Source organism: Electrona antarctica (genome assembly GCF_951216825.1).
Source record: "Electrona antarctica genome assembly, chromosome: 2".
NCBI classification, from domain to species: Eukaryota; Metazoa; Chordata; class Actinopteri; order Myctophiformes; family Myctophidae; genus Electrona; species Electrona antarctica.
The window spans coordinates 12,348,401-12,373,793 of record NC_136807.1 but is presented as its reverse complement, the minus strand read 5'-3'; the positions used below and the strand labels follow the sequence as shown (position 1 = coordinate 12,373,793).

At 43.9% G+C, this 25,393-nt stretch overlaps 1 protein-coding gene across 1 annotated transcript in view; it reads left to right on the top strand.

Annotated features, from left to right (window-relative positions):
- LOC306942421 (ephrin type-B receptor 2-like) overlaps positions 1-25,000 on the top strand; it is a 51,519-nt gene extending 26,519 nt beyond the window's left edge. The window contains exons 6-17 of the mRNA XM_079528293.1: positions 1,753-2,097; positions 2,825-2,949; positions 6,206-6,368; positions 8,924-9,032; positions 10,542-10,606; positions 10,990-11,112; positions 11,806-12,053; positions 15,441-15,656; positions 16,524-16,673; positions 20,079-20,272; positions 21,275-21,430; positions 24,761-25,000. Coding sequence (XP_079384419.1) covers positions 1,753-2,097; positions 2,825-2,949; positions 6,206-6,368; positions 8,924-9,032; positions 10,542-10,606; positions 10,990-11,112; positions 11,806-12,053; positions 15,441-15,656; positions 16,524-16,673; positions 20,079-20,272; positions 21,275-21,430; positions 24,761-24,869 — 2,003 coding nt within the window. The 3' untranslated portion in view covers positions 24,870-25,000. The remainder of the gene's footprint in view (positions 1-1,752; positions 2,098-2,824; positions 2,950-6,205; positions 6,369-8,923; positions 9,033-10,541; positions 10,607-10,989; positions 11,113-11,805; positions 12,054-15,440; positions 15,657-16,523; positions 16,674-20,078; positions 20,273-21,274; positions 21,431-24,760) is intronic.
- Positions 25,001-25,393: the final 393 nt, after the last annotated feature.

Here is a 25,393-nt window from a genome sequence, read left to right as displayed (position 1 = left end):
GACTTACTGTACATGGCTGGGTATGACTGATATGAGGTTATAGGACTTACTGTACATGGCTGGGTATGACTGATACGAGGTTAGGAGACTTACTGTACATGGCTGGGTATGACTGATATGAGGTTATAGGACTTACTGTACATGGCTGGGTATGACTGATATGAGGTTAGGAGACTTACTGTACATGGCTGGGTATGACTGATATGAGGTTATAGGACTTACTGTACATGGCTGGGTATGACTGATATGAGGTTAGGAGACTTACTGTACGTGGCTGGGTATGACTGATATGAGGTTATAGGACTTACTGTACATGGCTGGGTATGACTGATATGAGGTTAGGAGACTTACTGTACATGGCTGGGTATGACTGATATGAGGTTATAGGACTTACTGTACATGGATGGGTATGACTGATATGAGGTTAGGAGACTTACTGTACATGGCTGGGTATGACTGATATGAGGTTATAGGACTTACTGTACATGGCTGGGTATGACTGATATGAGGTTATAGGACTTACTGTACATGGCTGGTTATGACTGATATGAGGTTAGGAGACTTACTGTACATGGCTGGGTATGACTGATATGAGGTTAGGAGACTTACTGTACATGGATGGGTATGACTGATATGAGGTTAGGAGACTTACTGTACATGGCTGGGTATGACTCATATGAGGTTATAGGACTTACTGTACGTGGCTGGGTATGACTGATACAAGGTTATAGGACTTACTGTACATGGCTGGGTATGACTGATATGAGGTTAGGAGACTTACTGTACATGGCTGGGTATGACTGATATGAGGTTAGGAGACTTACTGTAGCCTACGTGGCTGGTTAAAACTGATATGAGGTTAGGGGATAGGACTTGGCCGGTTAAGACTGAGATTAGGGTTATGGTTAGAGTTAGATAGATTTAGTCGGACAACGCGACCAACACCACGTCGGACGTGTCCGCGTTTCCTAATCGCAGCCAGTAGGCCCCCACTAAACATGGCAGAAGGTCGATCAGATACTGGTGATTATCGGTTGATTTTAATTGGAATCCGCTAACAGAAGGGACCAAGGCAGGGAGGGTGATCACCAGTGTTGTCAAAGTTACTCTTAAACAGTAATTTATTACTTTACTTATTACATCTCTCGCCCCCAGTAATTGCATATTTTGTCCCCAAAAGTCTTACTTTGCATTTTCAACATTAGCAGTCCACCCTCCCTATTCTGCAGTGTTTATTTAATTTAATCATCGATGGGGAATAGAAGCTAATAGAAACTGCAGGCTTTCTAGTCCTGAAAAGTTGCAATGCCAAAATGGAAGCCATCGTTCTCACGATAATGAAAATCTAAACATTTTTGTAAAAAAAATCTTGTTTAAAAGAAAATCTGCCTAATGATGATGTCACTGGAGGACGGTTCCTAAACTGCCCACAGCCATCCTATGAGACACAGACTGAGTAGAAAAAAATCGTGCCATTTTATCATGATTATTAGTGAGGACCTATTATATGAAGATAGGTTGAAAAGTGGTGAAGTGGTCCTTTAATGGACATTGCCGTGAGTGCTGGTTTTCTTCTCTGGAGGATAAATAGGTGTAATGACTAAATTGGGGGGAAAAGGAGAAAAAAATAAATGGCTACTCTACATTTTAGAGTATTACATGGGGGGGGGGGGGAATAAACAAGAAAACACAACCTAAATGGCACCCGGTTAGACTCTAGCATCATCTCTTCTTCCCTCCTGTTCCTTGCAGCTATTCCGTCCACGCCGCAGAACGTCATCTCCATGGTGAACGAGACGTCTCTGAAGCTGGAGTGGACGTCGCCGCGGGAGGGCGGCGGCCGCGAGGACGTGGTCTACAACATCATCTGCAAGAGCTGCGGCGCGGGCCGCGGCGCCGGCGGAGGCTGCACCCGCTGCGGCGACAACGTGCAGTTTGTGCCGCGTCAGCTCGGCCTGACCGACACGCGGGTTCACATCAGCGAGCTCCTGGCCCACACCCAGTACACCTTCGAGATCCAGGCCGTGAACGGCGTGTCCGACCAGAGCCTCCACTCGCCGCGGTACGCGGCGGTCAACATCACCACCAACCAAGCTGGTAGGGTCGACTCTGAACTCGCTGCTGACCCGTTAAGGGTTCAATTGGCTCTATATGCACACAACGAACACGGCATTTTGGAAAGAACTCGGGCGCCTTCCCTACTTCCTTATACCGCTGATACTGAACGCTCTGTTCCATTCTGGTCAAACAGAGTCAGGGTGCTGCTATTGTGCGTGTTGGCTCACTAGAAACACACTGCTACGGGATCCGCACGTAATTCCGACGGAGCATTATTCCGACATGTGGGAACCGCTTGAACATGCGCTGTTCCTGTGCTTGTGGTTATGGTTAGGTTAGGGTTTGAGGTAGGTTGTCGTTTGTCGGACCAATGACTAGTCTGAACTAAGTACTGCACCCCTCTGCTACACCAGTGGGTCTCAAAGTGTCCTTCAGTGGGTCTTAAATGGACCCGTAAGGGTAGTGTCATTAGTATCATCAGTAACAGCTGTGAAGGAAGTAGGGAAGCGGCCCGGAAGTAGAACAAGTTATTTTGTGTGCGTATAGCCCATTAACACATTTGCTGTGCAAGAAGAAGCACCATTTGCGGACTCTGCTAACTCTCCTACATTGAACGCCTGCGGTTACTCTTGTCAACATTGTCTTGGCCCAGTCTATCAATCTGTCTTTCTGACAGTGTATGTCTGTGTCTAGAGGGCACATCATATTTTCTCTCGTGCTTTTCCCCGTCCTAATTTTCTGTCTCTGGGTTCTTTGATGTTCACAGCACCATCAGCCGTTTCCATTATGCACCAGGTCAGCAGAGCCCCCAATAGCATCACTTTATCCTGGTCGCAGCCTGACCAGCCAAATGGACTCATCCTGGACTATGAGCTCCAGTACTATGAGAAGGTACAGTATTGTCAACCAGGTCTTTTGTACAATGTGCACTTTGAGCTGTTTTTGTCAGGTGAAACCTAACCCAGTCATGATTGACTGCGCCCTAAGCCAATGGGAGTCTGACCCCATACTCTGAAACGCCACCTAAGCCAATTTAATGGGAGTCTGACCCCATACTCTGAAACGCCACCGAAACGCCTCCAAGCTATGACACACGCACCGTGGAAGTGTGCACTCAGACCACACTCTGCAACACCGCAGAGCTGAGCGGAGTGCCTGATAACACCGGCTAATGTTATGAGCTAACTGGAGAGCAGGAAAAAATAAAAAATGGGGGACAGATGCACAACAGACACAGTGCTTGTTTCACCTGACAAATATGACTATGTTATCATTTCTTGTTTATCATCATGATGAGGCTCAATGAGACACAGTGAGACTTCATGTGTGCAATGGGTCTTTATTGAGCTCTTCTGTGCACAACACTGTAATGCAGGGGTAATGGCGGTTGTACGGTGTTATTTAACACAAACGGCAAAATCCCGCAAAACACTGTTGTAAGGAGATGTATAGCGCAGCTGCGGCAGTATACAGCAGCTGCATGTCTCTCAGTGCAGGGACATTCTGTGATTATTTGCCATAATCATATTAAAAAATGTATAATTTTCGGCCAAATACAACGAGACGTCAGGGGGTGGGTGGGTGTCCAATCCAATCCACTTTATTTATATAGCACGTTTCACAACTCAGGGTTTACAAAGTGCTGTACAGGTAAATAAAAACAAATGCACTATCACAAAAAACAGAAAAACAACAGCATCACAGAGAGACAAAACATATACAGCTAGGTCAGGAGGTAACGGGGTGCACGGACAAAATGGTTTGAGGACCGCTGCTGTAATGTAATGAGGCTGTGCACCAGAAGCTGCTGAATAAATATGACAGGTTGGACATGTCAGGTTATCATTTTGTGTAGATGTAACTATGGAGTAAGAACCTGAATGAGCCGGACTATATGTTTCAGAACCAGGCGGAGTGGAACTCCTCTGTGGTGAGGAGTCAGACCAACACTGTGCTCATCAGAGGGCTGAGGCCTGGATCTATATACGTCTTCTATATGTTTCAGAACCAGGCGGAGTGGAACTCCTCTGTGGTGAGGAGTCAGACCAACACTGTGCTCATCAGAGGGCTGAGGCCTGGATCTATATACGTCTTCTATATGTTTCAGAACCAGGCGGAGTGGAACTCCTCTGTGGTGAGGAGTCAGACCAACACTGTGCTCATCAGAGGGCTGAGGCCTGGATCTATATACGTCTTCTATATGTTTCAGAACCAGGCGGAGTGGAACTCCTCTGTGGTGAGGAGTCAGACCAACACTGTGCTCATCAGAGGGCTGAGGCCTGGATCTATATACGTCTTCTATATGTTTCAGAACCAGGCGGAGTGGAACTCCTCTGTGGTGAGGAGTCAGACCAACACTGTGCTCATCAGAGGGCTGAGGCCTGGATCTATATACGTCTTCTATATGTTTCAGAACCAGGCGGAGTGGAACTCCTCTGTGGTGAGGAGTCAGACCAACACTGTGCTCATCAGAGGGCTGAGGCCTGGATCTATATACGTCTTCTATATGTTTCAGAACCAGGCGGAGTGGAACTCCTCTGTGGTGAGGAGTCAGACCAACACTGTGCTCATCAGAGGGCTGAGGCCTGGATCTATATACGTCTTCTATATGTTTCAGAACCAGGCGGAGTGGAACTCCTCTGTGGTGAGGAGTCAGACCAACACTGTGCTCATCAGAGGGCTGAGGCCTGGATCTATATACGTCTTCTATATGTTTCAGAACCAGGCGGAGTGGAACTCCTCTGTGGTGAGGAGTCAGACCAACACTGTGCTCATCAGAGGGCTGAGGCCTGGATCTATATACGTCTTCTATATGTTTCAGAACCAGGCGGAGTGGAACTCCTCTGTGGTGAGGAGTCAGACCAACACTGTGCTCATCAGAGGGCTGAGGCCTAGATCTATATACGTCTTCTATATGTTTCAGAACCAGGCGGAGTGGAACTCCTCTGTGGTGAGGAGTCAGACCAACACTGTGCTCATCAGAGGGCTGAGGCCTGGATCTATATACGTCTTCTATATGTTTCAGAACCAGGCGGAGTGGAACTCCTCTGTGGTGAGGAGTCAGACCAACACTGTGCTCATCAGAGGGCTGAGGCCTGGATCTATATACGTCTTCTATATGTTTCAGAACCAGGCGGAGTGGAACTCCTCTGTGGTGAGGAGTCAGACCAACACTGTGCTCATCAGAGGGCTGAGGCCTGGATCTATATACGTCTTCTATATGTTTCAGAACCAGGCGGAGTGGAACTCCTCTGTGGTGAGGAGTCAGACCAACACTGTGCTCATCAGAGGGCTGAGGCCTGGATCTATATACGTCTTCTATATGTTTCAGAACCAGGCGGAGTGGAACTCCTCTGTGGTGAGGAGTCAGACCAACACTGTGCTCATCAGAGGGCTGAGGCCTGGATCTATATACGTCTTCTATATGTTTCAGAACCAGGCGGAGTGGAACTCCTCTGTGGTGAGGAGTCAGACCAACACTGTGCTCATCAGAGGGCTGAGGCCTGGATCTATATACGTCTTCTATATGTTTCAGAACCAGGCGGAGTGGAACTCCTCTGTGGTGAGGAGTCAGACCAACACTGTGCTCATCAGAGGGCTGAGGCCTGGATCTATATACGTCTTCTATATGTTTCAGAACCAGGCGGAGTGGAACTCCTCTGTGGTGAGGAGTCAGACCAACACTGTGCTCATCAGAGGGCTGAGGCCTGGATCTATATACGTCTTCTATATGTTTCAGAACCAGGCGGAGTGGAACTCCTCTGTGGTGAGGAGTCAGACCAACACTGTGCTCATCAGAGGGCTGAGGCCTGGATCTATATACGTCTTCTATATGTTTCAGAACCAGGCGGAGTGGAACTCCTCTGTGGTGAGGAGTCAGACCAACACTGTGCTCATCAGAGGGCTGAGGCCTGGATCTATATACGTCTTCTATATGTTTCAGAACCAGGCGGAGTGGAACTCCTCTGTGGTGAGGAGTCAGACCAACACTGTGCTCATCAGAGGGCTGAGGCCTGGATCTATATACGTCTTCTATATGTTTCAGAACCAGGCGGAGTGGAACTCCTCTGTGGTGAGGAGTCAGACCAACACTGTGCTCATCAGAGGGCTGAGGCCTGGATCTATATACGTCTTCTATATGTTTCAGAACCAGGCGGAGTGGAACTCCTCTGTGGTGAGGAGTCAGACCAACACTGTGCTCATCAGAGGGCTGAGGCCTGGATCTATATACGTCTTCCAGGTTCGAGCTCGGACCGTGGCCGGATTTGGACGATTTAGTGGCAAGATGTACTTCCAAACCATGACTGAAGGTATGCTGAAGATCTCTTTATCTAAAAGGTAAAAGGATAAATGGTGCGTGAATATAGCGCTTTTATCCAAAGCACTTAACATAGGTTGTGCATTTACATTCACCCATCTCACACATCCATACACCGATGGTGGAGGAAATCATGCAAGGCACCAACCAGGTACAGTGGATCAGGGGTAGAGTGGCCGGATGAGAACCGTGAGGTGTCCTTGAGCAAGACTCTGAACCCCTAATTGCTCCCGATGTGCAGGTTGGTGCCTTGCATGGTTTCCTCCGCCATCTGTGTGTGAATGGGTGAATGTAATGCACTTTGGATAAAATCACTATTTCAATGAATGCACCATTTATAGCCGGGAGCAATTGGGGGTTCACCCCTTTTGGTGTTTTAAGCATTATGTTATCCTTTAGCTGTTGAAACATGGCAGATCTACAAGCTCGTAGCGCGGCACTCGCGCTACGAGCTTGTAGGTCTGCTATTTTTGAAAAATCGTGAAAATGTGGCGCAAATCTTTGAATATATATTCTTTCAGAGCAAACGTTTTTAACTCACTGGAACAACATATTTTCAGATGGGGGTCGGCGGCCAAATACAGATAATTCTGGGGCTCTTTGACGTGAAATAGTTTGAGAACCACTGACATAGAAACATAGGGTTTTTCAGAAAACTGTCACGCTTTAGAAGGCATTTATAGAATCGTCCTAAGGTCTATGGGTTAATTCAGCGATGTAGTGTCAGTGTGCCCTAGCTGTGAACCAGAATGGCTCGGAATTTGTCTCAGGTGGCTCAGGTTTGATGCAGGGCACTGGGCAGGAAATTATAGGTACACATACAGTATATACAGTAGCTACAGTATAGACACACATTATTAGAAGTCATACGATACACGCATCAGTCCAACGAATCCTGTTAAAAGATTTTTGTGGTGTCCTGACAGGGCGATATTTCCTGAGCATGTACGTACGGCACACACTGATTTCACAGCACTCGATACTTATTGCATCATATTATCGATCTCTTTTCATATGGACTGACATATAACACACTGGCACAGTGTTCATGTGCCAGTGTGTTTACGTGTGTCTATTTTGAGAATCTCAGATATAAATTGAGTGATCTGAGGGTCATGCAATTTCTTTAAAAAAAGAAAAACATTATTCAGACAGCCAGCAATGGGTAAAACGCTCCCAAAAAAAATGTAGTCTCTGTGACACATCTAGGGGCCACAATCTGCATTCAAATATTTTCCTAGAAGCTTTGTCATTGGTCGATTTGCCTGTCTACTTCTTGATTGGTTAGTCATTTCGACCGGGTTTTTTTTTGGACCAATGACAAAGCTTCTACAGTAGGAACATCTTTGAATGCAGATTGTGTCCCCTAGATGTGTCACAGAGACAAACGTTTTTGGGAGTGTTTTACTCATTGCTGGCTGGCTGAATACCAAAAAATAAATAAAAAACAAAGTCATTAAAACTTTGACATATTTTTGGGAAGCGAGTGACGCAGGCGTCGTCGCCTTGATCAGCGACAGGTCTGCTGCAGGTCTGCTCATGAGGGTCTGGATCAGTGACAGGTCTGCTCCAGGTCTGCTCATGAGGGTCTGGATCAGTGACAGGGCTGCTAATGAGGGTCTGGATCAGTGACAGGTCTGCTAATGAGGGTCTGGATCAGTGACAGGTCTGCTCATGAGGGTCTGGATCAGTGACAGGTCTGCTCATGAGGGTCTGGATCAGTGACAGGTCTGCTCCAGGTCTGCTCATGAGGGTCTGGATCAGTGACAGGTCTGCTCCAGGTCTGCTCATGAGGGTCTGGATCAGTGACAGGTCTGCTCCAGGTCTGCTCATGAAGGGCGCGGCGACACGTAGCGTGAAAAGAGAAAACCTCACCACAAGCCAGGTCTATAGTCGCCCCCGCGGGCGCGTGCACGACACAAGCTTGCGCGCCACAATTTCACTGGACCGCGCTCGCGGAAAATACACTTGCGTTGTCACTCCCTCAACTTCTCCTGCACGTCCAAAATAAACGCCACGCCTCTCCTTGAAAATAAACCACTAGGCGTGTGAGACGCTCCCCGTCTGAAAAGGCCTTTACTGCGGTGTTGATTTCGTCGACTAAAACTATGACGAAAGATGTTCGTCGACTACCTTTTTTCACTGACGAAAACTAAATGGAAACTAAATTAAAACTAAGCTATGATGACGAAAACTTAGAGTAAATATATTGACAATTTCGTCAACAAAATAATGAAAACTAGACTAAAATGTTAGTAAGGGACTACTGGACTATGCTGAAAATAACAGATCTACAGGGCTATACGGCTATTTTCAGCAAGTGTAAAATCAGCCATTACGACGGCATCAAGGCGCACAAAACACATTTTAGCCAACTAAATCAAATGTAGATTTAGTCGACTAAAACTAGACTAAAACTAAAACATTCCAGGTGACTAAAATGTGACTTAATACTAAATGAAAACTATTCAAAAGACTAAAACTAAAATCAAAATTTGCTGTCAAAATCAACACTGCTTTACTGTCTTTTTTTAATTTTATCTACAGAGGAATATAATTCCAGCATCCAGGAGAAGCTGCCTCTGATCATTGGCTCGGCTGCTGCGGGCGTGGTCTTCATCATCGCCATCACCGTGCTCATCATCGTCTGTAACCGGTCAGTCACGGCAGCACGCTGCAGTCGCTCATATACAGTCTGTAACCGGTCAGTCAGGGCACATATACAGTCTGTAACCGGTCAGTCACGGCAGCACGCTGCAGTCGCTCATATACAGTCTGTAACCGGTCAGTCACGGCAGCACGCTGTCGCTCATATACAGTCTGTAACCGGTCAGTCACGGCAGCACGCTGTCGCTCATATACAGTCTGTAACCGGTCAGTCACGGCAGGCATTTTGTTAGCGGCTACTGTTCCACATACAGTAGCCACTAACAAAATCTCCCAAGCATCAACTCTAAGAACCCGCCGTTCGAGACTTGAAACCTACGGTAAAAAGTAAACGATTCAGTAGTACACTGTCAGATTCAGTAGTCCACTGTCAGATGCAGTAGTCCACTGTCAGATTCAGTAGTCCACTGTCAGATTCAGTAGTCCACTGTCAGATTCAGTAGTCCACTGTCAGATTCAGTAGTCCACTGTCAGATTCAGTAGTCCACTGTCAGATTCAGTATAGTCCACTGTCAGATTCAGTATAGTCCACTGTCAGATTCAGTAGTCCACTGTCAGATTCAGTAGTCCACTGTCAGATTCAGTAGTCCACTGTCAGATTCAGTAGTCCACTGTCAGATTCAGTATAGTCCACTGTCAGATTCAGTAGTCCACTGTCAGATTCAGTATAGTCCACTGTCAGATTCAGTAGTCCACTGTCAGATCATTCAGTAGTCCACTGTCAGATTCAGTAGTACAAAGAAAAAATGACGGCTGTGTGGGGTGAGTTTAGTGAATGATAAGGGGACGTTGCAGGACAACGGTTCCATTTCAACCTTTCATATGTCCCGCCTACCTTGGAGATTAGGAGACTTTCCAGACTGAGTAGCGCAGTGACATTTTCAGGCTGGAACCCAGGCTAAGTATTGTCAGCCGAAAGTTTGATGGATAGCGTGGAAATACAGTAGTGTCACTGGTGTATTCTGCTGACAATGCACAGGTTGTTAACTACAGTATAATGAAATACAAACAAATATTATGTCCCTCTTTCACATCCCTCTTTAGTCTGTTAGTGCCTGACCTGGTGATATGCGCTTCAATGGGCACACCTGCTGTACAGCTCACAGAAAACGAACTACAGTACTACTAACGCACTGTAGTTTGCCTACATTTATATACATGTATCCTAGAGAGGACATATGTTATATAAATGTTCATCAGAGTGATTCCCGCAAACAAAATCTGTGCGTGCGTGCGTGCGTGCGTGCGTGCGTGTGTGCGTGCGTGCGTGCGTTATTGCCATCCCATGTGCTTATTAGAATGAATGTCAACATTACATTTCAACATCAGTTCATTAATTAACATGGTTAGCAGTCTCTCTCTAATGCAGCCTCTTTCACACAGCTACGTTACAGACTGCAGATACAGTCAGCCTAAACTCACTAATGGCTTCATTTAAGATGTGCACTCCACTAGGCACACTTCTATAGTTCTTGTTCTGTCTGTGTGTCCATAACAGAAGGGGATCAGCTAGACCAGAATCGGAGTACACAGACAAGCTTCAGCACTACACCAGTGGTCACCGTAAGTCACATGTTTACACAGACAAGCTTCAGCACTACACCAGTGGTCACCGTAAGTCACATGTTTGAAAACCAACTAAATGTTGTATTTCTTTAAGTCGTTTTGCTCGTTTTGCTCTAGGTTTCAGAGTTACTGTTGTGGGGGGAAATGATAGAAAAGCCATCCATAGTCCATCCATGTTTCTAGGTTGGAGTTGAGGGTAGAAAAATCATTCTAAAGGTGGTTGCACACTGGGCGCGTTTTTCGGAAAACCGATGGAGAAACGCCGCTAAAAATCCGAAAAACACGCTCTGTGTGCAGGGACCTTTAAACCTTTTTCTCCATAGTGTTCTCTATACCTACTGTACAGTAAACTGGTTTCTTCTGACACTACTTTGTCCCAGTGTCACCAGGAATGAAGATCTACATTGATCCCTTCACATACGAGGACCCAAATGAGGCCGTCAGGGAGTTTGCCAAGGAGATTGACTTCTCCTGTGTGAAGATTGAGCAAGTCATTGGTGCAGGTAAAATTGCAATGCGTCCCATGCTGCACACACTGCTACCGTATGTACATCCACATGGTGTAGTTATTCTTAGATGCATTAGAAGACCAGAAATGTAAGACGTGTCTTTATAATAAATGCATCCATATAATATTTTCAGTTCCCACAGTATTTCCAGGTGTTTAGACAAAGTCAAAGTCGTATGATTAGTCACACACGTTACCGCAGTCAAATTTGTTCTCCACATTTGACCCATCTCTTAGAGCGGTGAGCCGCAGCGTGCGCCACGCTCGGGAATCATTAGTTGATTTGACCCCCCAATCCAACCCATTGATGCTGAGTGCCAAGCAGGGAGGCATTGAGTCCCATTATAGTCTTTTGTATGACCCGGCCGGGGATCGAACCCCCGACCTCCCAGTTTCAGGGCGGACACTCTAACCACAAAGCCACTGTCTGGTTAGAGTGGATGATGTTCCTGGGAATGGAGGAAATGCTTAGGACAAATGCCGGTACAAGAGGCACAGACTTGATACTTTGAATCCTATGAATTGATACACACTTGAGCTAAGCTTGTGCCAAATGTCTTGTGCACAGTAAGCCAGTAAGCTAACATGGTACTACTTTTGTTAGGTACCATTGGAGGTTTTATCACTTTCCTTAGTTTACAAATCAATCAGCACAACCCAGAACCAATCGTCTCTCTTTCACCAATAGGAGAGTTTGGAGAGGTGTGCAGTGGAAACCTGCGCCTGCCTGGGAAACGAGAGATCCTAGTGGCTATCAAGACCCTCAAGGGGGGCTACACAGATCGCCAGAGACGGGACTTCCTGAGCGAGGCGTCCATCATGGGCCAGTTTGACCACCCCAACATCATCCACCTGGAGGGAGTGGTGACCAAGAGCAGCCCCGTCATGATCATCACAGAGTTCATGGAGAACGGGTCCCTGGACTCCTTCCTCAGGGTAAAGCATAGGATCCCTAGACTCCTTCCTCAGGGTAAAGCATAGGATCCCTAGACTCCTTCCTCAGGGTAAAGCATGTACTTCATTGTATAGGATCCCTAGACTCCTTCCTCAGGGTAAAGCATGCACTTCATTGTATAGGATCCCTAGACTCCTTCCTCAGGGTAAAGCATAGGATCCCTAGACTCCTTCCTCAGGGTAAAGCATAGGATCCCTAGACTCCTTCCTCAGGGTAAAACATAGGATCCCTAGACTCCTTCCTCAGGGTAAAACATAGGATCCCTAGACTCCTTCCTCAGGGTAAAGCATGTACTTCATTGTATAGGATCCCTAGACTCCTTCCTCAGGTAAAGCATAGGATCCCTAGACTCCTTCCTCAGGTAAAGCATAGGATCCCTAGACTCCTTCCTCAGGTAAAGCATAGGATCCCTAGACTCCTTCCTCAGGTAAAGCATAGGATCCCTAGACTCCTTCCTCAGGGTAAAGCATGCATTTCATTGTATAGGATCCCTAGACTCCTTCGTCAGGGTAAAGCATGCACTTCATTGTATAGCTCGTTGAAAAGAACCAATGTTCCACTAAAACACTTGACGGATGCTTTGGAAGTGAGGTTTTGAAGGGTAAGACCACTTTGGTAGAGGTTTGGGTTGTATAGTTACCTTGCCATGATTAACTCCTTAATGTGGACAAGAAATACAAAAATAAATTGTTCCAGTGATTAGAAATTGATCATTCAAAATATGCTCCTCAAATATGCTTACATTGTACGCTGAAATGGCTCTCAAAGTTACAATTTACAATTTACAATTTACAATTTAGGCATTTAGCAGACGCTCTTAATCCAGAGCGACTTACATTTAGCAAGAACAAAAGCATGGGAATACATCACATATATAAAAAGCATTTATCAAGAAACATGCGTAAGCTAAGAACGTAGCTAGAACATATCTATATAATGACACTGTACATATAAACTATACATATATACTATACTATGCTGTACATATATACTATGAAGTGCTATGACTACATACAATGCAATTATTGTGCTGTCTACATAACATGCTATAAGTCTGTATCAAATGCTATCTAAGTCTAAAAAGTGCTGTCTAAGGGGGTAGGGTAAGTGCTATGGGCCATGGTGGAGTCTGAAAAGGTGGGTTTTCAGACTACGGCGGAAGATTGGGAGTGATGCTGCAGTTCTGACTGCAACGGGGAGTGCATTCCACAGTTTTGGAGCCAGAAGGGAGAAGAGTTTGGGACGTGTGGAGCGTTTTTAGTGAGGGTACTTCCAGCTTCCCTGCATTGGCTGATCTGAGTGCGACTGTGCGCGGGAGGGTTTGTAGGGTTCAATCATACTTGCAAGATATGGGGGAGCCATACCTCTGGTTGCTTTGAATGCCAGCATCAGGGTTTTGTATTCTGTGCGGGCAGCGACCGGGAGCCAGTGGAGGGAGCGGAGCAGGGGGGAGACATGTGAGAATTTTGGCTGGTTGAAAACCAAGCGAGCTGCGGCATTTTGGATCAGTTGGAGAGGCTTAAGTGCACATGCCGGTAGGCCAGTAAGGAGGGCGTTACAATAGTCGAGTTTTGACAAGTTACTCCAAACAAGGTTGATTCAGACAATAACGAACATCACCAAACCTCATACTGTCTTTATTTATTTTTAAATAAAAATGTTAACGTCCTTCTGATTTTTCCATTTTTATTAGGAAGAAAACCCTGACTGGATCTGTGGATCTAGATCTTCAAATAGTAAAATCAACAGGAAGTTAACATTTTTATTAAAAAAAAAAAAAAAAAAACAGTACGAGGTTTGGTGATATTGTCTGAATATATATCACGTACAAAAAGAGTGAGAGCTGTTTCAGTGTACAATGTAAGTCAATGAGGAGCATATTTTGAATTATCAATTTCTAATCACTGGAGCAATTATTTTTGATTTCTTATCCACATTTGGAGAACACAACCCAACCCAAACGTCTGCCAAAGTGGACTTGCACTTTAAGTCAATGTAATATCATGTAGGGCTTACAACTCTGAATCAGTAATACCACCATGCTGTCCTAGAAGTAACATTATCCACATTGGAACATCTCGAGGGTTTGCTTCTATAGATTACATCATCACTACTTCAGTCTTCAGTTGTCACTTATAACATGATTGCCCTATTTATTTTAAGCACGTCGTTAATCTGTTATAGACACTTTCAACATTGTTAAAGAGATGGAGATAGAGATCGTCTATTGTTACGTTAAGTAGATCGGCTATAATTGCTATTCGTAGCATGACAAAGTATGGGCTTTAGGAGTTAAGGAAATATCTGTTACAATTCACAATTTAACACAGAGCCCTGATGAAGATTATAAGTCAAAATGTTGGCACTAGCCCAAATAAATATAATATCAATATATATCGATCGAGGCGTCATTTTTCCTGAATGTCGGCCATAAAAATGGTCATCATGGCCAACTCTTTTTCAATTTAGCTGCAATTTCTCATGTTTATTTTGCGATGGCTGACGCGTTTCGGCAGAGCCGTCTTCAGAGCAGACTAAAACATTTACTACTAAGTTTAATAAGACTACTTTTTAGAAGGCTCTGCCGAAACGCGTCAGCATTCGCAGTGGCGTGCACAGACATTTAGAGGGGCAGGTGCTCAAGTGAAAAAAGGCAACCTGTGCAGCGCGTGGAACCCGGCCGGTTGCCTTAATAGGGTGAGTTTTATAGATTTTGGGGCCTAAATAATATATTAGCAGCTTTTTATCAAGAATTGATCGATGTCACCATGGTCCACATACTGTACAGTGTACACTTTTTTTTTCAAAAGGGCGCATTGCTGTCCAGAGGGAAAAGGGCAGGGGGTGCTCTAGCACCCACTAGTGTCTATCTGTGCACGCCACTGAGCGTTCGCACTTCGCAAATAACCATGAGAAATTGCATCTGGGCCATTCTTGCATCTTTTATCTTTTCCATGTACTGTAGTTGGTTTATGACTAGTGAAGTTATTTTCAAAGCTAGCACTGCCTCAACCAATCAGAGCTGAGCACCCACTGCCTCAACCAATCAGAGCTGAGCACCCACTGCCTCAACCAATCAGAGCTGAGCACCCACTGCCTCAACCAATCAGAGCTGAGCACGCACTGCCTCAACCAATCAGAGCTGAGCACCCACTGCCTCAACCAATCAGAGCTGAGCACGCACTGCCTCAACCAATCAGAGCTGAGCACCCACTGCCTCAACCAATCAAAGCTGAGCACCCGCTGCCTCAACCAATCAACGCTGAGCACCCACTGCCTCAACCAAGGGCAGTTTCCAGAGGAAGCGCACCTGTTTTTCATTCTTTATCTGTCAATTTAGCTTTTGATTATTTTTATTTTATTTTCAGCAAAACGATGGCCAGTTCACAGTAATCCAGTTGGTGGGCATGCTACGTGGCATAGCAGCAGGACTGAAGTACCTGTGTGACATGAACTATGTCCATCGAGACCTGGCGGCGCGGAATATCCTGGTCAACAGCAACCTGGTGTGTAAGGTGTCTGACTTTGGCCTGTCGCGCTTCTTAGAGGACGACACGTCAGACCCCACTTACACCAGCGCTCTGGTGAGTCTCCGTTGGGCATTTAGCACTGATGGAAAGTAACTAAGTACATACATTTACTTAAGTACTGTCCTTAAGTACAATTTTGAGGAATTTCAGAATTCAGTACTTTTACTTCTACTGCACTACATTTCAGAGGCAAATATTTTACTCCACTACAATTATTTGACAACTTTAGTTACTAGTTACCTTGTAGATCTGCTATTTTCAAAATATTTGTATACATTTGAAAACTTGAAATTGGGACATTCTGCATAGTGAGTATACTTTATACTTTTGGTACTTTAAGTAGTAAAGTACATTCATTTGTAATTCTACCGAAATTTGTGCACAGCAACAATCTTGAAAACAAAGTATTACATTATGGATTTGAGCTGACAGGCCTTTTTGATGTCAATCAATCAAGTCAACTTAATTAATTCAAGTGGCAGATGCCAAAAAATCGTTTTTTTTTTTTAAATATTTAAGTTAAATACTGTTTAGGGGCATGTCATGTGGTCTACCTGCACAGCCTTTGTGATCTGGGCACCCCTGGTATACACTCTCAGATTAACTCATACATAGCTAAATGGCAGTAGCAATAGTTCAGCACAGGCTAACATAGATTTGTTCTATTTTTTTTAGAAAGAGAGTTAGATTAGTAAGATTATATTTTTTAAGTAAAACAAAAAAAGACGTTAAAGACGTCTTTGGCCTGAATGGCTATTTGTTAAAAGAAGTCAAACGTATTTGGCCTATAAATGAGTTTTAACAGGGGATTTTACATTATAGTCAATGAATGGACACATGCCAGAATGATCACCGGCCGTTTAAATTTTATTCAAAACATTGGCAACCAAAAAACCCTTTGGCACTGTATATCTTCACCAGGGCGGGAAGATCCCCATCAGATGGACAGCTCCCGAGGCCATTCAGTACAGGAAGTTCACCTCCTCCAGTGACTGCTGGAGCTACGGCATCGTCATGTGGGAGGTGATGTCCTACGGCGAGAGGCCCTACTGGGACATGAGCAACCAAGATGTGAGTATTATCCATCCAGTGGTGGAAAAAGTACTCCATTGTTTTACTGAACCATTTAGGCCATTTAGGCCTCACTCACACAGTCGCAACAGATTGCTGTATGCTTGTTGTATACAAAGGGTGTGACACAGCTTGCCCCAATGCATTTCCAATGGGAGTCACATGGTTTGACACAACATTTGTGTTGTATGAGGGGGAGGGGCGCAGTCGAAACACAGCTGAAAGCTTGTAGTCCAAAATGTGGACTACAAACCATGTGACTTCCATTGGAAATGCATTGGGGCGGCCATGACACTCACAGCATTCATACAACAAGCATGCATCAATGTTTTAAAGGTCTGAGTGAGGCCTTAGACCTGAGCAACGCATCTGTGTCACCTTATAGCTTTTAACCACTTTAACCATTATTTGAAAGGGATTGTGACGTCTATGATTGTGACGTCAAGTTTTTGCAATTTTTCCGGTTTGGGTGTAATTGAGGTCATAAAACCTAAAATAAAAAATAAAACTACATGAAACTTAATGTCATGAAACCGTTGAAAAATAGCAGATCTACAAGCTCATAGCGCTGCACCGAGCCACGCCACGCTACGAGCGTGTAGATCTGCTATTTTTTAAAAAATCATGAAAATGTGTGCAAATCTTTGAATATATATTCTTTCACAGCAAACAAATATTTGCTTCTGAGAGAAGCATATTTTCAGATGGGGGTCGGCCGCCAAATACAGATAATTCTGGGGGTTCCTTGACATGAAAAAGTTTGAGCACCAGTTTGAAAAAGTTTGAGCACACATTGACGTCCGTTATCAGCTAATCTCCGGCACCGTTGGCCCGATCAATGCCAAACTTTGCACACACACTCCCTGGATGCCAACGACGAACCTCTGCCCCAAATATTCCTCAACGGCCTGTTATAGCGCCACCATGATTTAGAAGCCATTTGTAGAATCTGTTCTCAGGTCTAAATGGGTTAAAGGAGGAATCCACACCAAAACACATGAATAGTAGCCTACCCTGAATCAGCCTTTATAATCATGAATAGTACCCTGAATCAGCCTTTATAATCATGAATAGTACCCTGAATCAGCCTTTATAATCATGAATAGTACCCTGAATCAGCCTTTATAATCATGAATAGTACCCTGAATCAGCCTTTATAATCATGAATAGTACCCTGAATCAGCCTTTATAATCATGAATAGTACCCTGAATCAGCCTTTATAATCATGAATAGTACCCTGAATCAGCCTTTATAATCATGAATAGTACCCTGAATCAGCCTTTATAATCCTGAATAGTACCCTGAATCAGCCTTTATAATCATGAATAGTACCCTGAATCAGCCTTTATAATCATGAATAGTACCCTGAATCAGCCTTTATAATCCTGAATAGTACCCTGAATCAGCCTTTATAATCATGAATAGTACCCTGAATCAGCCTTTATAATCATGAATAGTACCCTGAATCAGCCTTTATAATCCTGAATAGTACCCTGAATCAGCCTTTATAATCCTGAATAGTACCCTGAATCAGCCTTTATAATCCTGCCCCAACATTCATGTTGACCTTGAATTGTTTCATTAGATGCCCTGTGTTCTCCATTTCCCCCACCCCTCCCCTACAGTAACATGCAGTTATAGTGCATAGGCAGACTTTAGCGGACAGCCGCGGACAGAAGAAGCTGTGTTTTACGTCATTTCCGAGTTTTTAGACAGCTGGTGGATGGAAAAGAAGCTCCGCCCCCGCGGCTGACTGCCGCGACGGACAGATTCCTGGAAACGCTCTCCTCCGCGGCAGTCAGCCGCGGGGGTGGAGCTTCTTTTCCATCCACCAGCTGTCTAAAAACTCGGAAATTACGTAAAATACAGCTTCTTCTGTCCGCGCATGGAATCTAAAGTGTGCTTAGGCCCATAGTGGAGCTAGTTGTCTTCATTCTAATGCAGGTATTTTAGTAATAATAATATATAATAATAATCTTTATTAATAGAGCACCTTTCAGACACAAGTGCAGTTCAAAGTGCTTTACATACAAATACAAATTAAAAAAAGAAACAACGGGTAAAAACAGAGGTAATAAGTTCAGATCTGGTCAGTAGTAAAAGTAAGACAATATTAGTTCAAAATAATTCAAATAAAGTTAAAATACGATCAGTTAAAAGCAAGGTCATAAAAATGGGTTTTTAGCTGCCTCTTGAAGCCATCAACCGAGGTTGACAGTATACAGTATATGTAGGGGGAGAGAGTTCCAAATCTTTAATTGGTACGTAGCTGGCAAAGGCAGCTTCGCTGTGTCTCTTGCCATTTGTTGGGATTTCGATCAGCCGTTTAGTAAGGAGGCGAGCTGGGACATAATCATGCAGGCAATCTGAAGGAAGGCGCCAGACCCTTCTTGACTTTAACAGCAAGTAGAACTTTAAATTAGATCCTAAATTTCACGGGGATCCAGTGCAGGGAATGCATGGCTGCTGCATTTTGAATGAGTTGTAGTTTTTGGTTTTCTTAGGCAAGCCTGTATAAAGTGCATTGCAGTAATCTAAACGAGACAACGAGTTTTGATGTTTTAGTCTCTTCCGGCCTCCTCCTGGAGGAGAATAAGAACAGTAAATGAAAAAGCACGGCCCGCTCACGTAGTAGGAGGGCAGTATCAGAAAAAAGGTTGGGTGTTTTTGATTAATCTAACATGGTTAAAATGGAGTTTGAAGTTATAATGGGTTTGTATAGGAAGGGGGCGGGGCAGCTAAAATGAATATCAAATATCTAAATACTGAATCAAGCAACTTAAAAACTGCGTAGGGTGTTCACATAAGCCTGGGTAGATGATAAAATGACCAATTTTTTTTTTGAAAGTGAAATATCCCTTTAAGTATAGGCTACAGTACTTAAGCAAATGTACTTAGTTACTTTCCACCACTGAGTATATGACCTGAAGAAAGCTTTAACAGCTAAATTAATCTGAGCAAAATGCAACAGAACAGTGGCTCTCAAAGTGGGGTCTGGGGCCCACCCACATACCATGAGGGGGTTCAGGGGGGTCCCCAGTGAAATCTGTAAATGTAACTCATTTAAAAATCACTTTGATCATTTATATTATAGTATATCAGTTATATGAAAATAGCAGATTTACAAGCTCACAATGTGTCACATCGGAACTTGTTATGAGCTTGTAGATTAGCAAAAGCGCATTAAAGTATCTCCATTTGTTTTAAAATATATTTTTGAAACATTTTAACACAAAACACAAATCGTGTATAATGGTGCCTGGCACAAAATATTTTCAGATGGGGGACTGCAGCCAAATACATATTAGATTAGGGGTCCTTGACATAAAAACACTAACATAGAATAATAATAATAGTCTCTCTTTTAAAAAAATTATAATTTTTATTTTTTTGTAATGTTTTAGGTGATAAATGCCATAGAGCAGGACTACAGGTTACCGCCCCCTATGGACTGCCCTAGTGCATTGCATCAGTTGATGCTGGACTGCTGGCAGAAGGATCGAAACAACCGGCCCAAGTTAGGCCAGATAGTGAGCACGCTGGACAAGATGATCCGCAACCCCAACACCCTCAAGGCCATGACGCCTCTCTCTTCAAGGTATGGCCTCCTAACCCTAACCCCCCCTAACCCAACCCCAACACCCTCAAGGCCATGACGCCACTCTCTTCAAGGTATCTAACCCTAACCCAACTCCAACACCCTCAAGGCCATGACGCCACTCTCTTCAATGTATCTAACCCTAACCCAACCCCAACACCCTCAAGGCCATGACGCCACTCTCTTCAAGGTATGCCCCCCCTAACCCTAACCCAACCCCAACACCCTCAAGGCCATGATGCCACTCTCTTCAAGGTATGGCCTCCTAACCCTAACCCTAACCCCCCCTAACCCAACCCCAACACCCTCAAGGCCACGACGCCACTCTCTTCAAGGTATGGCCTCCTAACCCTAACCCTAACCCCCCCTAACCCAACCCCAACACCCTCAAGGCCATGACGCCACTCTCTTCAAGGTATCTAACCCTAACCCAACCCCAACCCCCTCAAGGCCATGACGCCACTCTCTTCAAGGTATCTAACCCTAACCCAAACCCAACACCCTCAAGGCCATGACGCCTCTCTCTTCAAGGTATGGCCTCCTAACCCTAACCCTAACCCCCCCTAACCCAACCCCAACACCCTCAAGGCCATGACGCCACTCTCTTCAAGGTATCTAACCCAACCACAACACCCTCAAGGCCATGACGCCACTCTCTTCAAGGTATCTAACCCTAACCCAACACCCTCAAGGCCATGACGCCTCTCTCTTCAAGGTATGGCCTCCTAACCCTAACCCCCCCTAACCCAAACCCAACACCCTCAAGGCCATGACACCACTCTCTTCAAGGCCCGCCAAAATACATTTTAGTCGACTAAATCAACAGTATATTTAGTCGACTAAAACTAGGCTACTGTAACAATAAAGCATTTCAGATGACTAAAATATGACCAAAAACTAAATTAACCTTTATTCCAAAGACTATGACTAAACGAGAATCAAAATGTTCTGCCAAAATCAACACTGTGAAGCACTATTGATATCATTGTTCTGTTTCTGCAGTGTTCACTTACCTCTGCTAGACCGCACTACTCCAGACTTCTCGTCCTTTAGCACAGTGGACGATTGGCTGGAAGCCATCAAGATGGGTCAGTATAAGGAGAACTTTGCCAATGAAGGCTTCGCCAGCTTCGATGTGGTGTCCCAAATGACCACAGAGTAAGTCTGCTTTTAACTTTCATGGATTCAAACCCAACAGATTAAAACAAGTATATATATATCTCTTCATTTAGTCAATGTAATTGTCTCGGGCAGAGATTGTACTGTGTCTGATCCCCATTATGAAGCACTTTTGGGTGCCACCGATATTGTCCCTTATCATTTGACCCATTTAGGCCTGACCTCAAAATTTAAAAAAATCCTCCAGTTTTCTGAAATAAATATTTTCACGATTTTTCAAAAATAGCAGACCTACAAAGCTCGTAGCGCGCCACTCGGTGGCGCGCTACGAGCTTGTAGATCTGCTATTTTTCAATAGCTAAATTATAATGTTTAAAACACCAAAAGGGGTTCCCGCCCAAAATGGGTTAACTGTCCTTTTGCGCAGATCACGCAAACCTCAGCAAAAAGAAAAGGACAATATCGATGGCCTCCAACTGTACTTAGAATAGTGTTCTGTTCTCATGATGGGAACAGAATGTGCAGAGAGTGTACACTTTCATAATGTAAGTTTGAGCCACTTCAGAGCTGTCTCCATCTAGAAAGTCAAGCTTCAATCTACTTCACTCCCATAACCATGGTTTATGAATAACAATCTCCGTCTAGAAAGTCAAGCTTCAATCTACTTCACTCCCAGATAACCATGGTTTATGAATAACAATCTCCGTCTAGAACAGGGGTGGGCAACTTTGACGATGGAGAGGGCCATTATATTTACATACTCACTCCAGAGGGGCCACATTGCATGCATGTCGTAGCAAAAATAGCTGATCTACAAGTTCAAAGCGCGTCGCAATGCGACGCGTTTTGAACTTGTAGATCAGATATTTTTGCTATATTTGAATTGAAATCCTGAATATGTTTTTGCTATTTTTAATTGGGATCCTGAAATGTAATTTTAACTAAATACAAATATATTGGATATAAGAAAGACAATAACATTATTTGTAATACTACTCAGCAAGCTACTAATTTAGACTGTAAGTAATTCAAGCGGGTCATGTTTGCATGTTTGGAATTGTAACAGCTGAAATCAATAACATATCAGTATTCCGAAATTAATCTGAGGGCCTCATTAAGTGAAGGTTGGGGCCGCGTGTGGCCCCCGGGCCACCAGTTGCCCATGTATGGTCTAGAAAGTCAAGCTTCAATCTACTTCACTCCCATAACCATGGTTTATGAATAACAAACGCACACAAAAAAACCTACAGAAAAGCACCCTTCAGGCAAACCGTGCATGTTCTATTATAGGAGTGGTTAATGAGGGATAATAATACATCCACAGCTCTTTTAGAACGCCGCAGAATGAAAGCATTGTTTCATCATAAAAAGTATTTATGATTGTGAATTAAACTTTTATTATGCCCTACCCGGGTTTCAAACACTGCCGGTCCCCTGAGTGTGCCAAATTAATTACTGCTGTTGTTGAGCTATTACGGGCAGTCCTTTGGGAAGAGAATGAATTGTGATTTGGGCCTCATGCAATAGCCTATACCAACTGGTAACTGACCACCCACAGGATATGTACATTTCTCAAGAAGAGAAGTGAACCGATAGTTTAACATTGTTGGTACCGTGCTGTATCTCTGTGTCGGGTGGGGGAAATAGCTGCATTTGATGGTAAAATGAATTCATTACTCTACATAAATGTTTTATCACTTGACATGACTCTGTCTGACATGGTCTCACTCCACTCAGCCACTAAATAAAACATGCTTGTGCAGTGAACTGGTAACCACATGAGGGGGCCTGTTATGTGCTTTGGGCACCACTGGGGTTATGATGCAGATTGTGTGGTTGCACGGCGACATCTAGTGGCTGAATGTTTCTATTTCACCTTTAACATCTTTTGCTGGTACTAGACTTAATTTAAACATAAAGAAATCCCCCCGTGTGAAGTGAGGGGCGCTCTTATCAACGTACAACTTTGTGTAGGACAAAAATAGCATTTGCGCATCCACATATGACGTAAATTCTCCATTCATTGTCAATGGGAATTTAATGTTTGTGTAATGCGAAAGTCTACACTATAGCTGAATATAGGAGGGGTTAGAACCCCTCAAAAAAACATTTAATAAATCTTCAAATATTTCCAAAGTTTTTCCAAATTATTTAGAAAATCTCTGAACTACAAGCCCTCAACAACACGTCACATTGCATAACACTAATTTACTTCTTGCATAATCTTTACCCACAGCTGATCAGTTATTGTCATGTCACAAAGAATTATAAGGCCATGTATGTAAGTTAAAATTGTAACTTTACAATCAAGCAGATTTTAACCCAGGTATCTAGCTAACAGCAGCATAAACCTATGCATAAAGAACCAGGTTCATAGTACATAAGGATCATTGTATAATCCATCAAAAGTATTTTATAGAAAACAACAGAACAACCACTCACCGCTCACAGGAGATAAAAAGGTAACAATAGTTAAAAAATTGGGTAATTTTATCGTCTACTCAAGCTTTAAGTGAACAGCCCAGACAGTTTTTAAGTTGCGCCACATTTTCACGATTTTTTCAAAAATAGCAGACCTACAAGTTCTTGTAGATCTTGTAGAGCTTGTAGATCTGCTATTTTTCAACAGCTAAAGCATAACATAATGCTTAAACACCAAAAGGGATTGGGTTAAAAGGGCAGTATGAGTCGCCAAGACTTTTCGATGAATCTATCATGGTTAAAATGGGGTTTGAAGGTTGAAGGAGGTTTGTATCTAAATACAGAATCAAGCAACATAAAAACTGTCTGGGGGGGGGGGGGGCTCCCAAAAGCCAGAGTAGACGATTAAATGACCACGTTATTTTTTTTTAAGTGAAATATCCCTTTAAAAGTATATCAATGGTGCTCACGGATCAAACGGAATCAAACATGAGAAAGAACAACAATGCCGATCCGGGCATTCAGCAGTAAAACGGAGGAAAAGCCTTAGGCAACTGTTAATTGCCTAAATGCATACAGTAGCTATTATCATGTGTTCTAGTAGTATTTAATGAGTTTCTCTGTCTGTCAGGTGCTTTTTACTCCTGAGAGTGCCCAAAAGTATTCCACACTTAATTAAATGAGTGCCTATATATGCTTCTCATTTAGCATAGCATTTTGTTCTACAGAGCTCTGGGCAGGTTGGTTAAAAGGTGATAAGCATCAGTCTCCTGCCTCAGTTCAAAAGGTTGGGGTGCCTGGTGGCTCAGCCAGTTCCAAGTTCAAATCCGACTCCCACTCTAGTGATTTTTACTAGTTGCCTAGTAGCCTAGTTTACTAGTCGAATGAAGCATGAAAATAAATTAAAAACTGTTAAGGTGTCACTGGCTGACCGGTCTCTTTACACAGGGATATCCTTCGAGTGGGCGTTACGCTGGCAGGCCACCAGAAGAAGATCCTCAACAGCATTCAGTGTATGAGGGCCCAGATGAACCAGATTACCTCAGTGGAGGTCTGACCGTACTGCAGACCTAGACTGGCACGCTGTTGTCTTCCCACTCCTTCTGCATCCTTCCACTGGGAACCTAGCTCCTTGGATCCCACAAAATGTCAGGATTCTCTTGAGAGACTATGAACTAACCCACCGCTCACCCAGTCATACTTCACCCTAAAGCTCAGCGCTTCAAATCACCGGATCTGTCTGGGTATAGTCCCACATTCCGAACATACCCGCATAAGGAATGCCTTGAACTTTTTTGAACGTTTGTGGAAGGAGGATAATGGGCAATAATGACAATTGCTTATTGAATTACTTGTTGGTAATACAACAAGCAGTAAAACACTCAAACATTATTGTGAGTTGATAAGCCATGTTGGTTCTAACAAGCCAAGCACAAGTATTAATTCTGGAAAATGACAAAACGGAAGACACATTTCTTCCTAGCTTTCCTAGCACATTGTTTAGTGTTCACACACAGAGGCTATGGTATGATAATTTTGTTTTATGTGTGCACCTCTTAATTGGTATTACTTGGGCAAGGA